The sequence below is a fragment of the Emydura macquarii genome, unplaced genomic scaffold (genome assembly GCF_026122565.2).
Source record: "Emydura macquarii macquarii isolate MOO-44397 ecotype Brisbane River unplaced genomic scaffold, CSIRO-AGI_Emac_v2 contig_3065, whole genome shotgun sequence".
NCBI classification, from domain to species: Eukaryota; Metazoa; Chordata; order Testudines; family Chelidae; genus Emydura; species Emydura macquarii.
The window spans coordinates 982-14,005 of record NW_027133202.1 but is presented as its reverse complement, the minus strand read 5'-3'; the positions used below and the strand labels follow the sequence as shown (position 1 = coordinate 14,005).

The 13,024-nt window shown below is 48.8% G+C and overlaps 1 protein-coding gene across 1 annotated transcript; it reads left to right on the top strand.

The window, feature by feature from the left end:
- The first annotated feature begins 385 nt into the window (after nucleotides 1–385).
- LOC137141485 (zinc finger protein RFP-like) lies at nucleotides 386–10,877 on the top strand. The gene is made up of 8 exons (XM_067530377.1): nucleotides 386–708; nucleotides 1,324–1,849; nucleotides 3,407–3,502; nucleotides 4,754–4,984; nucleotides 5,297–5,319; nucleotides 6,098–6,213; nucleotides 8,762–8,821; nucleotides 9,667–10,877. The coding sequence occupies exons 2-8, from the start codon at nucleotides 1,442–1,444 to the stop codon at nucleotides 10,176–10,178; spliced, it is 1,446 nt and encodes a 481-aa protein (XP_067386478.1). The 5' UTR covers nucleotides 386–708; nucleotides 1,324–1,441; the 3' UTR covers nucleotides 10,179–10,877.
- Nucleotides 10,878–13,024: the final 2,147 nt, after the last annotated feature.

Here is a 13,024-nt window from a genome sequence, read left to right as displayed (position 1 = left end):
TTCGGCCAATAGCAAACACAGACAGGCTGAGTTGAGCTAAAGGTCACTTGAAAACCAAAAGGGAGGGTCAGGAGAGCATGAGGCAGGTTCTCAACCAGGTCTGACTTTGATAGACACATAAGTTTGGCAGCTGTGATTGATTCATAAGAATGACCAATCTGGCAAGGCTTAAAGATGATTGGTAGACAAGCATGCTAATGAGAAGGATTGAGGGAATGACCAATCAGAGTAGGCCAAAGTCTGTATATAAGGGAGAGGGCTGACAGGCACAATTCCGGGTAGAAACAGTTCAAATGAGAGTAGGTGCAGAAGAGATTGTGAAGTGACGGAAATGATTGCTAGTAAAACAGGCCTTAAATAAGCACCTGGTTCACCATAAAACAACAGCAGAGTGAAGAATAGAAAACCCAGGAGCTCGTTTCACATACAGAATTGTAGCCGCTAGGTCAGAGCGTACTCTCTGTCATCTTTGAGATGATTTACTGACAAGGCTGTATTTTGCTCTCAGATACTGTGGTGTAAATACAGAGCAAATCTATTGAGGTTAGTTTCCTTGTTGCAGATTTAAACTGATGCAGCTGAGAGCACAGTCTGGTCTGCAAAATACACAAAGGGAAAGTCTTTGCTGTACATAGATAAATACTGTAAAAATGTGGATTTACTATAACTACAACCCATGCTGAACAGAGAGAGAAAAATGCTTTACAGGTAAATGGATAAATGACTAGAAAAATCATTTCTATGAATGAGATTGCTTTAAAAAACATGGGATTTAAAAATACTAATTATAATTCATTCTGGGTTAATATTTGCTTTCTTGTTTCTAAGCCTTGCACTGGGGTCATGTTTTCAAATTTTCTCTGCAATCAACAAGGCTAGAGACTTCCTTTCTTTAGCAAATGAAAGTCTCCCCTCATCACAAGCATGAAGGACCTGGGGCTTTAACAAACAAATCAACAACACAGCAACCAAATAATAAATCAAATATTCTGAACCTCAAGATAAAATCACAAGAGCTGGTAGCACTGCTGGTCGGAAACGCCCCTTTCACTGAGCCAGAGCAGCCTGAGTGTAGATGAGAATCAGGCTATAGAAATATTAATTCCACCTTAACCAAGGTTTTAGCCTGTTGTGAATTAAGCATCACTCCTTAGACACACAGCTCCTACTCCAGCAGGCTCAGCATCACAGGTGCACACTGATGTCCCTGTGAAGCCGCACTGACCCTCCACACATGCAGAAGGGGCAGGACGGAGGCCTTAGTGGTACGTTTTTCACAAAAGCCTCCAGGGCTGAAATTAACAATGGGCTCCTTCTCCACAGGCAAAAGCGTGAGTCAGTTCCAACCAGGAAATAGGGAAACACAAAATTGTTTCAGCAGGTGGGGCATATTGTGAACTCAGGAAACTGAAACCCTGTTACACTGCCCATCCCGGGAGCCATGGCTACAGAGAACCCTGTGGAAATTCTCCAGGAGGAAGCAACTTGTCCCGTCTGTCTAGATTATTTCAGAGAACCTGTCACTCTGGAGTGTGGGCACAATTTTTGCCGAGCCTGCATCAGCCACTCCTGGGAGGGATCGGACACAGATGTCTCCTGCCCCCAGTGCAGAGAAATTATGCAACAGAGACACCTCAGGCCAAACAGGCAGCTGGCGAACATGGTAGAAAGAGCCAAAAGGCTGAGTTTCCAGGCAGCAAGTGGGGAGAAGATGTGTGTGGAACACCAGGAGGCTCTGAAACTGTTCTGTGAAGAGGATCAAAGCCCCATCTGTGTGGTTTGCGACAGATCCCGGGCTCACAGAACTCACACGGTGGTTCCCATACAGGAAGCTGCCCAGGAGTACAAGGTACAGAGTTATTGTCTAATGTAATGGGTAATAACTTTGGATTTTAATTACAGGTTAATGTCATCATAAGTTGCCCAGCACAGGTGTAACTGCATCATTCAGCTGTGTGTAGCCTTCCTTGCATACAAGATGTTATACAAGTTAATGATACTTCAGCCTGCCAAGAAAGGCAACAGATGAAGATTTTAAATATATCTGAGGTGGAAAAGTTTTCTCTTAGAAGCTGAATCCTTTTCAAACACAATTCCCACAACTGACATTAGGGAACTTTCTACAGGCCGTAAGCTGCTAAATCATCAGTGAGGTTTAAATCGGAAGAGTGGCAGGCCAGTCAAACTGAGAGTGTTGTATTCAGACTGGAGAAGGGGGTGTTACAATCTGTGGTTGTCATTACTAATTTTATCACGCTGTTTATTAGTCTTATTTGCATTCTTGGAGCCCCTACAGACCCCAGCTGAGATCTGACTGTGATTGTGCTGGGCCCTAACTAGACAAAGGGTCTAACTAGACAACAGAGACAAAGGGTGGGAGGAGAACCAGAGCCACAGTGAGGGGAAGTGACTTGTCCAAGGTCACTCAGCATGTCAGTGGCAGAGCTTGGTATAAAAACCTGGTATTCTAAAGCCCAGTCCAGTGCCCTAACCACTAGGCTATGCTACCTCATTCAGCAGCAATGAGCAGTATTAAAGTGTGGCCATTAGGAGGAAAAGATGCCGACATAAAGATCCCAGGCTCCAAAAGGAGATGAGGTTTCCCACTGGGATTCTGAATTCCTGGGTTGCTCCATTAATGGTTAAAGTCAGGTGTCGGCCTCCACTAGAGGAGATCACTGTGCTAAACACTGTGTGGACCCCAAACACCTTGAGTCTACACACAAAAGGGTTTCAGACAGTGCAGGTCCATGCTAAACAACATTGGGATGAGACTGAATTGCAGCAAAAGGAACCCCTGGGAGGTTCTGACCAGCGTCAGTCTGAACTGTTCATTGTTTATCTGGGCAAGGACCAGCCATAGTGGTTCCATTGGTCACACCATGCAGCCTTTGGAAATCTCCCAGAATCCACTGCTTCTGGGATCTTTGCTACGGACTGTGAGGTAGCTACTCAGAGGGCATTGCCACGGAAAGGGTTTACGACAGCCCTAGAGCAAACCCCAGCTGTTCTTTACACACATCAACCCATCTAATGGGGTTTGGCCTAGTCCTGAGATCAGTTCTGTCCAAGCAGTGCAATGCCACGTGCTCAGGGCTGAAGGCAGGTGAAGTAATATCTTCTAGTGCCCAGTTTCTGTCAGTGTGCCACAAGCTTTCAAGCTTCCCCAGAGTTCTTTGTCAGCTCTAGGAAAGAGTATGTACCCCAGACCTAAAGACCAACTCTGGGTCAGCTTGAAAGCTTGGATCTCTAACCAACAGAAGCTGGGCCGACAGAAGATATTCCCTTACCAGACTAGTCTATCCAGGAAGACTGACAGTTATCTTGTGTTTTGGGTGGCAAAACAGCCCCTACAAACAGACAGTCACCCCTCAAAATTACCCACCAAATCATTTCTGGTTTTCAGGACAAAATCCAGGCCCATTTGAAGACTCTGAGGAAAGAGAGAGAAAAGCTGCTGGGATTTAGAGTGACTGGAGAGAAGAAAAGCCAGGAGTGTCTGGTAGGTGCCCAGGGGCTTTCACCTGCTGGGCCATGGAGGTGGGAAATTTGTTTATTGGTAGATTTCTCTGTGGCCTTGGTTAATGTGGGCGTGTGTGTGTTTCTCCATGATCACGGGACGGTGTGGGTGTGGGGAGGGTGTTGGAAGTTCGGTTGGTTGGCTGTGCTGAGTCCTGTTTCCTGCTGCTCTGGATCTGGATTCTCAGAGCACGTCTACACAGCCAGCAGCAGTGAGCTTCCAGGCCCTGATCAGCAGAGTTGGGCCAGTGGTTCTCACAGTAAAGCGCTAAAAATAACTGTGGAGGCATCGCTTTCAAGCTGCAGCTTGGGCGGGTGCTCAGCCTCTGACATCCACCCCGTCCCTTCCTTCAGAGCCCGAGCTCCAGCCCGAGGCCCCGTGTCTACACAGCCAGTGTTAGTGCGCAAGCGCCAGCCCCGAGAGCCTGCGTCTCTTGACCTGGGCTTGGAGACTCGCTGCTGTGGGCTGTGTAGACGCACCCTCGGAGACGATTGGTAACACAGTGTCTGAACCATGTCAGCCATGGAGCCAGCCTTTTGGGAGACATGGCGACCACATGGGAAGCTGTAATCACAAGGTATTATCCAGTGTCAGGATGTGAAGAATCGCAGGTTTCAAACCCCAGACCACAGGTCCCAGCTGGTCACCGCAACCCAACAGTTCTGGGGAACCAGCAAGGGAGGGGCTAGCGGAACTTTGGCCCAACATAGGATCTGCCTAGGAAGCTCCTGATTGGAGCAGGTGTTCGGATGCACGACTGACGCCAGAAGTCTCAGGAATTGTCCAAACTCCTGATCTGCTGCTGGACTGGAGCCTGACTCAGCCTTGACCTTGGTGTTGGTCCTGACTCAGGCTTGACCTGCAGCACTGCTATCTGACTCGGAGGCCAGCCTGACCCTTCCCATGGCTGACTGACTCCAACTCCAGTCCTGACTCCGTGTGATTGCTGACACAGATTCTGGCTCAGCCTTTGGCATGACTCCTGATCCTGACTCTGGTCCCAACCCTTGGTAAGATCCTGTCTCTCACTACAGACCTGAGCCTGGCTGTAGTTCCTGACTTCCAACCCTGGCTCTGACCAGTAGGCCTGACTGCTCATGCCCTGCTTGCTCATGCCCTGCTTGCTAGACAGGTGTCTTAGAGAGTGTAAAGTGACTCTCTCCTGTAAGACTATATTAAAGGCCTTCAGGCACCATCCATGTTCCTGACCAGCCCTTTCCTTATTTTTTATAGAAATGGACAGAAACCAAGAGGCAGAAGATTATGTCTGAATTTCAGCAACTGCAGCAGTTCCTGCAGGAACGAGAGCGACTCCTGCTGGCCCAGCTGGAGAAGCTGGACAAGGAGATTCTGAAGATACGGAATGACAATGTCACTAAACTCTCCGAGGAGATTTCCCGTGTCAACAAACTGATCAGTGAGTTGGAGGGGAAGTGTCAGAAGCCAGCGAGTGAATTCCTGCAGGTGAGACTGAGTTAGAAGCAACTCAGATCCCCACGCAGGGAAGGGAGGGTTCCTGAATCATAAGCACTGGAAGCCAGCCATCAGAGATCTCGTGCAACTCAGTGTGTGCGTTCCTGACATGCGAATGACTATTCTTTGAAGGGTCACAGGCACATAGATATTACAGATGGAAAAGCCCCATGAGCTCAAGGAATCCATGGCCCTGGGGCCAGGGCAGGGACTCTCTGCCCAGATTTGCAAATCCCTTCCCTGGGATCCCCTGTGAGTGTCAAATGGGATTGAAATTCTTTTCTCTCTCTCTCTCTCCTCTAGGATGTCAGAAGCACCTTGAGCAGGTATGTGGCTCTCTCTCACTCCCCCTCACACTTCACAATGCTGGGAAAGAGCTTGGAGATGCTGGGAGAGCAGCATGTCCCCAGGGCTGTATGACAAAATGTGTGGGGAAGGTCATATTTTAGGTACAAATCTGTCTGATCAACTTAATTCTGAGGGGAGGCGAGTGTGACAGGCTCTGTCCTGGAGCCCTGCCTTTCACTGCCTGGCCCCTGCACAGCCGGTATCCCATGGGTCCCTCCTTTCTCCCAGTGTGGGGGTGGAGAGGAAAGCAGGAGTTTTCTCCCCCCACAGCAGGAGCTCTCAGCCTCCGACAGGCTGGGATCCTCACAGCTGCCAGTAAAGCCCAGTAGCCCCTGGCCTCCTGCAACAGTGGGGGGCAGCTCCTCCTCCGAGGGCCCATCCAGTGCCCCGTCGCCCATGCTGGTGACTAGGGGCATGGCTCCCTCCCGCCCCCCCGTTGGTATGCTACTGGCGGGGGACCCCAAAGCACGAGGCCCAGGGCCGTCACCCTGATATGTTGTACCCTGGGGATGGCTCTGGCATTGGAGATACTCAATTATTCCCTTTTGTCCCAGAGCTGGTCTCCCCAGGCCAGAGTTGAAGACTATGAATGGGACCTTTGGGGGAAGGTTGCTCCTCCATGGCCTGTGTTGCACCTGCTTTGAGGCTGGGAGAAAAAGAGGAATAGTAACTCCAGCCCATTACAGCAGCAACTCTCGACCAGGAACTTATGAGACACTAAATGACATATAACCATGTGAAATTGTTTCTGTCCAGGTGTGAGAAGGGGAAGCTCCAGCAGCCAGTGGCGATTTCTCCTGAACTGGAAAAGGGACTCCGTGATTTCTCTCAGAAAACTGTTGGTCTAATGGAGACTGTGAGAAAGTTCAAAGGTACAGAGAAGGGATCTAGGAGGGGAAATTTGGATGAGCCTCTGACACTGTAAGAAGAGAAGGGCTCTGTGACAATTGCTTCATAATTAGATTATGCTTCTATTTAATTGTTGGGTGAGAATGTCACACAGCTGAGATTAAAGACACTCAGCTATATTAATTAAACCTTGATTTGTACCAAAAGCATGCCTTGCAATCACAGTTACTATTAAAGTAAGAAATCACTCATACACTTTAAGGGCAGGAGGGACCATCATGATCACCTAGGCTGAGCTCTTGCACATTGTAGGCCATGGAACCTCACCCACCCTCTCCTGTAAGAGTCCCCTAACCTCGGGCTGAGTTACTGAAGTCCTCAAATCATGATTTAAAGACTTCAAGTTACAGAGAATCTGCCATTTACTCTCATTTAAATCTGCAAGTGACCCATGTCCCATGTAGAAGAGGAAAGCAAATAAAGCCCCAGGTTTTCCGCCAATCTGAGCCAGGGGAAAATTCCTTCCCAACCCCAGATACAGTGAATCAGTTGGACACTGAGCTTTTTGGCAAGACCCAACAGCCAGACACGTGGGAAAGAATTCTCTGTACCTCAGAGCCCTCCCCATCTAGTGTCCCATCAACAGCCACTGGGGATATTTGCTACTAGCCATCTCAAAGAGAAAGAAATGCTGGCCAGTTCCTGAGGAATAGGTGGGTCCCGGTGGATTTCACCTCTGAAGCTCCAACAACCCCTTACAATGTCTGCCATATTATACACATTCACATTATACATATATTCGTTCTTTTCCAAACATCTTTGACTATTATGAATATAAAGCATCTTACATCACTCATACACTACACATGAATGAACTTTTTAATGGGCAAGGCTTTTGCCGTCCAAGCTATTTTCACGTTATTGTTCTCTTTCCTGATTGGTGTATTACCACTGATTATGTATAGGTCACTTTGGCCCTTGATCCACATCGGTGTTTTTGGACTTTGCTAACTGCTCCTTGGCAGTACATTTGGGATATCTGTGTCTATAAGTACATTGTGTGAACAAAATATCTTTGTCCCACATGGCAACTTATGAACATGTCACTTAATAACAAGGTCACTTATGGCAATATTTCCCTTATGTCAAGCAAAGGGCTAGCCAGGCCAAAGCGGAGTTAGTCAGCTTAAACCCACAAACTCCATGTGTCCAAATTTAGGTATAAGAAATGACCCTTGTATCAATTTTCAGTACGGAATATAATAATAATAAATAGTGGAAAGCAGACAAATGGACCAAATGTAGCAGGGGCCCAGGGGTCTCACAACAATTCATGGCTGACCAAAGGTCATAACATTAAGGTCCAAATATAGCAAAACCACCTTATTTTGAGCACCTGAGTTTTTCTCTCCCAACAAGAGCTGCTTCGTACAGCTGCAAGGGGAGTCAATGGGACTTGCAAAAGAGGAACCCCTCTGAGAACCAGCCCCCAGGTGCCTAAAGGTCAACACTCAAAATCTACACCCTAAATTAAAGGTCATTCATTAATGCTGGACCCTGTCCATCACTGTGCTCTGGTCCTGTATGGCAGCTAGTCTGGGCCAAAGGGGCTGTGGGGAAGGAGAAAGCCCCTCCCACAGCGTGAGGAATCCCTCCAGCACAGCAGCCTTTGGTGCCTCCTCCACAACAGCTGCAGGCACTAGGAGTGTTCCTGAGAGGTCTGGGAATGGAGGGGGCTGGGAAGGGCAGGGTGGAAGAGGGAGGGGTGGACGAGGGATAGAGGGACGTGGGGAGTGTAAAGCTGGGCCTCTGACACTCTGCACGCTGGCCAAGAAACACGGGGACCATTGTAGACGGGACGCAACTCTGGCTGGCTTCAGAACTTCCTCAGCCTGCGCCAAGGTCTGCACCGGCCCCTGCAGCCACTGAACAGCAGAGTCACAAATTGTCTCCTCTTCCCCTTTCTGCCAGTACAGGGTGAATCTGGCCCATTGAGCCAAACTTCCCCCTGCCTCTAATTCCACACTGATAAAATGATTTTATTATTATTCATATTTCTGCCTCTGGAGCACGTGGGCCCCATCGTGCTGCTCTCTGTAGAGACGCTGAGCAAAGAGCACCAAACCGTACAATTAGAGCCAGGATTTTGCAAATTCCTAACATCTCGTTAGAGTCCAAGGGACCAAAGGGGGTAAAGTTACTTTTGTGCCAAAATCTTTGCAGGATCTAGTCGAGGTTACGACAAAAGGCAGTAAGTGAATGAGACAAACCAAATACAGTCTGAAGTGTGGGAGGGGCTGATGAGGGAAAAGTAAATCTCACTTACAGATTGTCTGTCCTGGGATGGTTGTGAGGCTTCATGGATGTTGATTCCACTGGGGAGAGATGCCTGAATGAGAGAGGAAACAGAAGGTTTCAGATTAGTTTCTATTAAATCCCTAAGTCTGTCTCTGGGCCTCTCTGTCACTTTCTCTGTCATGATGAAAACACAGCTCCATGAGTTGAGAGGGGTAATGCTGTTATCAACATGAAAGCCTGAAATCTCCTCCCTTTTATCCTTTCCCCCTCCAGACACTCTGCTGTCTGCGCTGGACACAAAAAGAGGGGAATACCTAGCATCATTCACACAGGGTGAGTTTGCAGGTGGAGATTGTCTTTGAATTATGAGAAAATTCCAGTGAAAACATCTTCATGAGATTGTTCCTAAAGTTACCAACCAAACCAGCAGCGACTAGGACACATGCAACCGCAAATATAACACAGTAACAGTGAGGAGATCCCCAGCTGACATCACACAAACAATCCTGACGTAAACCTCAGTGCTGCCTTCATGCCCAAGCTGATGAACAGAAAAACTCGCACTGAGCAGCCCCCGAACAGAGCTCTCTCTCTTGAGGGCTGACATCTCTCTGCTTTGCCCCAGTGCAGGGGGGGGTCTCCCCATCGCTCTTTTCCAACATCCTCTCTATCCTCTCGGCAGGGCTGAGCTCTCCCTTTGGAGCTGCTCACTGCTTCCTGGATTGGGGAGATGTTCCCCTCTCATGCTGGCAGCTCCTCCCTTCTCTTGAGCTGAAGGATGGGGCTACCCCACCCAATGCCACCTCCTGCTCTCTGCTCTTCAGTGGCTGCATTTCTGGGGGGGAGCTTCCCTCTGGGGTTTAAAGCTGGCACCTGCCTCCTCTGCTCCCTCCTCACTAGAAGCTTCTATGCTGTGCTCGGACACTGGGAATGGAGCAGCCCCAGCAGGGGGAGCAGGGAGCTGAAGCCTCTGCAAATAAATAAGAAGCAAAGAAGGTGGGTCCCATTACAGGAAGTTCAGTGACAGCTCTGCACAGCCGCAGGTGCCCAGGACAGGGGCAGCTCCCTGGATCCAGGACTGACCCTACCAGAACAGGGCAGCTGGGGAGCGTGAGGAATGTTCCCAGCCTCGCCCAGGGCTGAGCTCTGCCCCTAACGCTCTGATTCTCTCTCCCCAGCGAATGTGACTCTGGATCCAGGCACGGCTCATCCTCAGCTCGTCCTATCTGCGGATGGGAAAAGTGTGAGCTGGGCAGACACATGGCAGGATCTGCCCAACAACCCTGAGAGATTTGACACTGCGTATTGTGTGCTGGGCTGTGAGGGATTCACCTCGGGGAGACATTGCTGGGAGGTGGAGGTGGGGGATGGGCTATACTGGGCTGTGGGGGTGGCCAGAGAGTCTGTGAGGAGGAAGGGATGGATCAGCCATTACCCTGAGGAGGGGATCTGGGCTGTGCTGCGGTGGTGGGGTCAGTTCCAGGCTCTCACCTCCCCTCTGACCCCACTGCCTTGGAGCCAGGTCCCCAGCAGGATCCGGGTGTGTCTGGACTGTGACCGGGGGCAGGTGACATTTTTCGATGCTGGTGACCAGGCCCTGATCTTCACTTTCCCACCGGGCTCTGTCCCTGGGGAGAGAATCCGCCCCTGGCTCTGGGTGTGGGGATCCCTGCTCAGACTGTGTCCCTGACGTGGAGGGGAGAAATCAGCACCACAGTAATTGTCACGCACACGCAGGAGATGGGCAGGGAGAGTTCAAAAGTCACAGGATCACCCAGAATACAGTCTGTGTTGTTCTGAAACTTCATGTTTTAGAGGTTCAATTTCTCATCTTTTGGTTTTGTTTCATGATTTTTAACTTCTGGGGTTGGCAACACAGAGATTCACTGAGGCCAGGGAAGGGTTGAAGCAGAGCAAACAGATGAAACAAGAGGAAAAGATAACAAAAAACAAAATAACCAGAGAATCCTAGATAAAGGTTGCAAAATAGCTATGAAAATAATGAGAGGAAAACACTAAAGAGGGGAACCAGCCAGAGGCAGCGAGAGGGGAAGGGATAAACTCAGGGAGAAAATGGAGAACGTGAGGGGCAATGATCTGTGACAGGGACCGGAGGAGAGTGGAAGAGACACAGAGAAATTAACAGGATGGGAAATGAGGGCTAGAAAAATGGTGAGTAAAAATGAACAGTATGAAAGCAAAGGGAAAAGATGAGACTGTCACTCATAAATTGTCCTTGACTTTGTTGCCTTTTTAGTGTCATTAAAAAAAATGTTCCCAAAATCTTAGAGTCTCTTTTCATTGTTGTGGTTAGTGAAGCTGCTTCTCAGCTTCTTTTCCCCATGCTGGGTATTTGTGTATTTAGGGTAAATAAAGCATCAAAGACAATTCTGGTTTGTTCTTTTTTAATGTTCCAGCTGCAATCGTTGGGAGGCAGAGCTGTGGGATTTGCTTCTCTGCTTGGTTGTGTCACCCCAGCACCAGCAGGGACTATACTAGCATGTGCATATGATGAGAGCTCGGGTTTTACTGTGATCTGTTGCTATCCAGCCTGTGCTCTGTCTCTTGTACTGTCTATGACCATGTAAATCAGGAATTCCTCAGCTGTGCTCGGTGGAGAAGTGGCTGAATACGTGGTGCTGATTCTCCTCTTTGTTTCCAGAGTCACTGAATTTATTCAAAGGTGGCTAAAGAGATATGAAATATGTTGTTTACATGTTTTCTGCCCGTCAGCAATTGCCGTGGGTTCCAGGCAGGTGTTCATGGGGTGGGATCGGCTCCAAGGGACAGTTTCTGGGGGTTTGTCTACACTGGGATGCAGGTGTCCCTCTCTCATTGTACAATCTGTGTGTAGACAAGGCAAGTGATGGTTTGACCTCAGTGTAACTGGTTATGAAGAATTCTGTGGTTGGAGGATGTTGGGGGAGGTTCGGGGTCACCTCGATTAGCTACACTGAGGTGAAACCATCACTTGCCTCATCTCCAGTAGGGTGGTGTAATGAGATCATGACCTCATGTTTGCTTTTGCACTGAAAAAACATAAATGTTGTGGTGGAAGGATCCTAAATTTAAAGTCCCCTGGTCTAATCTTTTATTTATTTATCGCTGAGAAAACAGTTCTGGGCAGATCCTCTGCTGGTGTAAAGTTTCATTGTTCCACAGCACTGCTGAGATCTGCCCCAGCAAGTTTACAGTGCATTGAATGTCGCCTCTTCCCCAACACAACTACAATCAGGAATTGCTCAGCTGTGCTCTGTGGAGAGGTGGCTGAACACATTGTGCTGACTCTGATCTTTGTTTCCAGAGGTATTGAATTTATTCAAAGGTGGCTAAAGAGATATGAAATATGTTGTTCACATTTTTTCTGCTTATCTGCAGTTGCTGTAGTGTCCACGGGGGTGTTCATGGGATGGGACCGGCTGAGAGACGGTCTCTGGGTGTTTGTCTACACTGGGATGCAGCTGTCTCTCTCTCATTGTACAATCTGTGTGTAGACAAGGCAAGTGATGGTTTCACCTCAGAGTAACTGGTCAAGAAGAATTTGTGATTGGAGGGTGTTTGGGGGAGGTTAAGGGTAATCTCGATTAGCTACACTGAGATGAAAGCATCACTTCACTCATCTCCACTAGGTGTGTACAATGAGATCACGGCCTCGTGTTTGCTGTCCCATTGAGAAAAACACCCTTTCTAATCAGTGTTTCTAAATGAAATGTAAATGGTGAGAAAGGAGACACGCCACCCTTGGCCAGGGCTGTGACTTTGTTTTCTGGGAGCATCTAATTGAAATGACACGGGCTGGGATCCATGAAGGGACTTAAGCCTTGCAACACGGAGCGTCCCTGCAGCTAATTTTTAGGTGCCAAGAAAATCACAACAACGTCACTGTGATCCACAAATCCTGACGCAGGCACCTAGTGTCCCTGTACGATGAACAGAGACAGGCGGGTGCCCTAAAATGCAATCCACAAGAGCCAGCGTGCTAGCTGGGGACCATCCAAACTAGTCACCGAGAGAGGATAACAACAGGGTGTGTCCTAGACCCTGTCCCTCTTATGAAGATAAGCTCCTACCTCTGGGTTGCTGGGGGCCTACTTCTGTTTAGCAATCCACGAATGGGAACCCACCGCTGGAGATATTTCCTGTGGGAATGGGCTAGGTACCTGCTGCACTGCACACAAAACGGGGGAGGGGTCAGAGATTTTTTTGGTGCTGCTCCCCATTGTATAACTTTTAGCCCATTGGCTCTCACACTTACTTGGGATGTGGGGAACCCAGGGTCAATGTCCCCTTCTTTGCCAGTGGGGCAGAGATGATTTGAAAAGGGGTTACACATTTGAAAAGGGGAGCTCTAATCACTCAGCTATGCAACTGTCTGTCGGGGGGATTCTTCAGTCTCTCCAGTTGCAGCTGGTCCACTGGGGGTAAATAATGAAAGAGTGACTGGAGCTGGGGGCTGGACCCAGGGGTTTCCACCTCTCAGATGGGCTCCCTAACCACAGGACTACAGGGTCATTCTCACTCTGGCCAATGACTAAG

What these genes read in the sequence shown, in the direction of transcription:
- LOC137141485 (XM_067530377.1), top strand. Translation starts at nt 1,442, where the DNA reads ATGGCTACAGAGAACCCTGTGGAAATTCTCCAGGAGGAAGCAACTTGT. An exon ending in CAGCGAGTGAATTCCTGCAG is followed by an intron (nt 4,985 to 5,296) that starts GTGAGACTGAGT and finishes TCTCTCCTCTAG; the next exon opens with GATGTCAGAAGCACCTTGAG. An exon ending in GACTGTGAGAAAGTTCAAAG is followed by an intron (nt 6,214 to 8,761) that starts GTACAGAGAAGG and finishes TTCCCCCTCCAG; the next exon opens with ACACTCTGCTGTCTGCGCTG.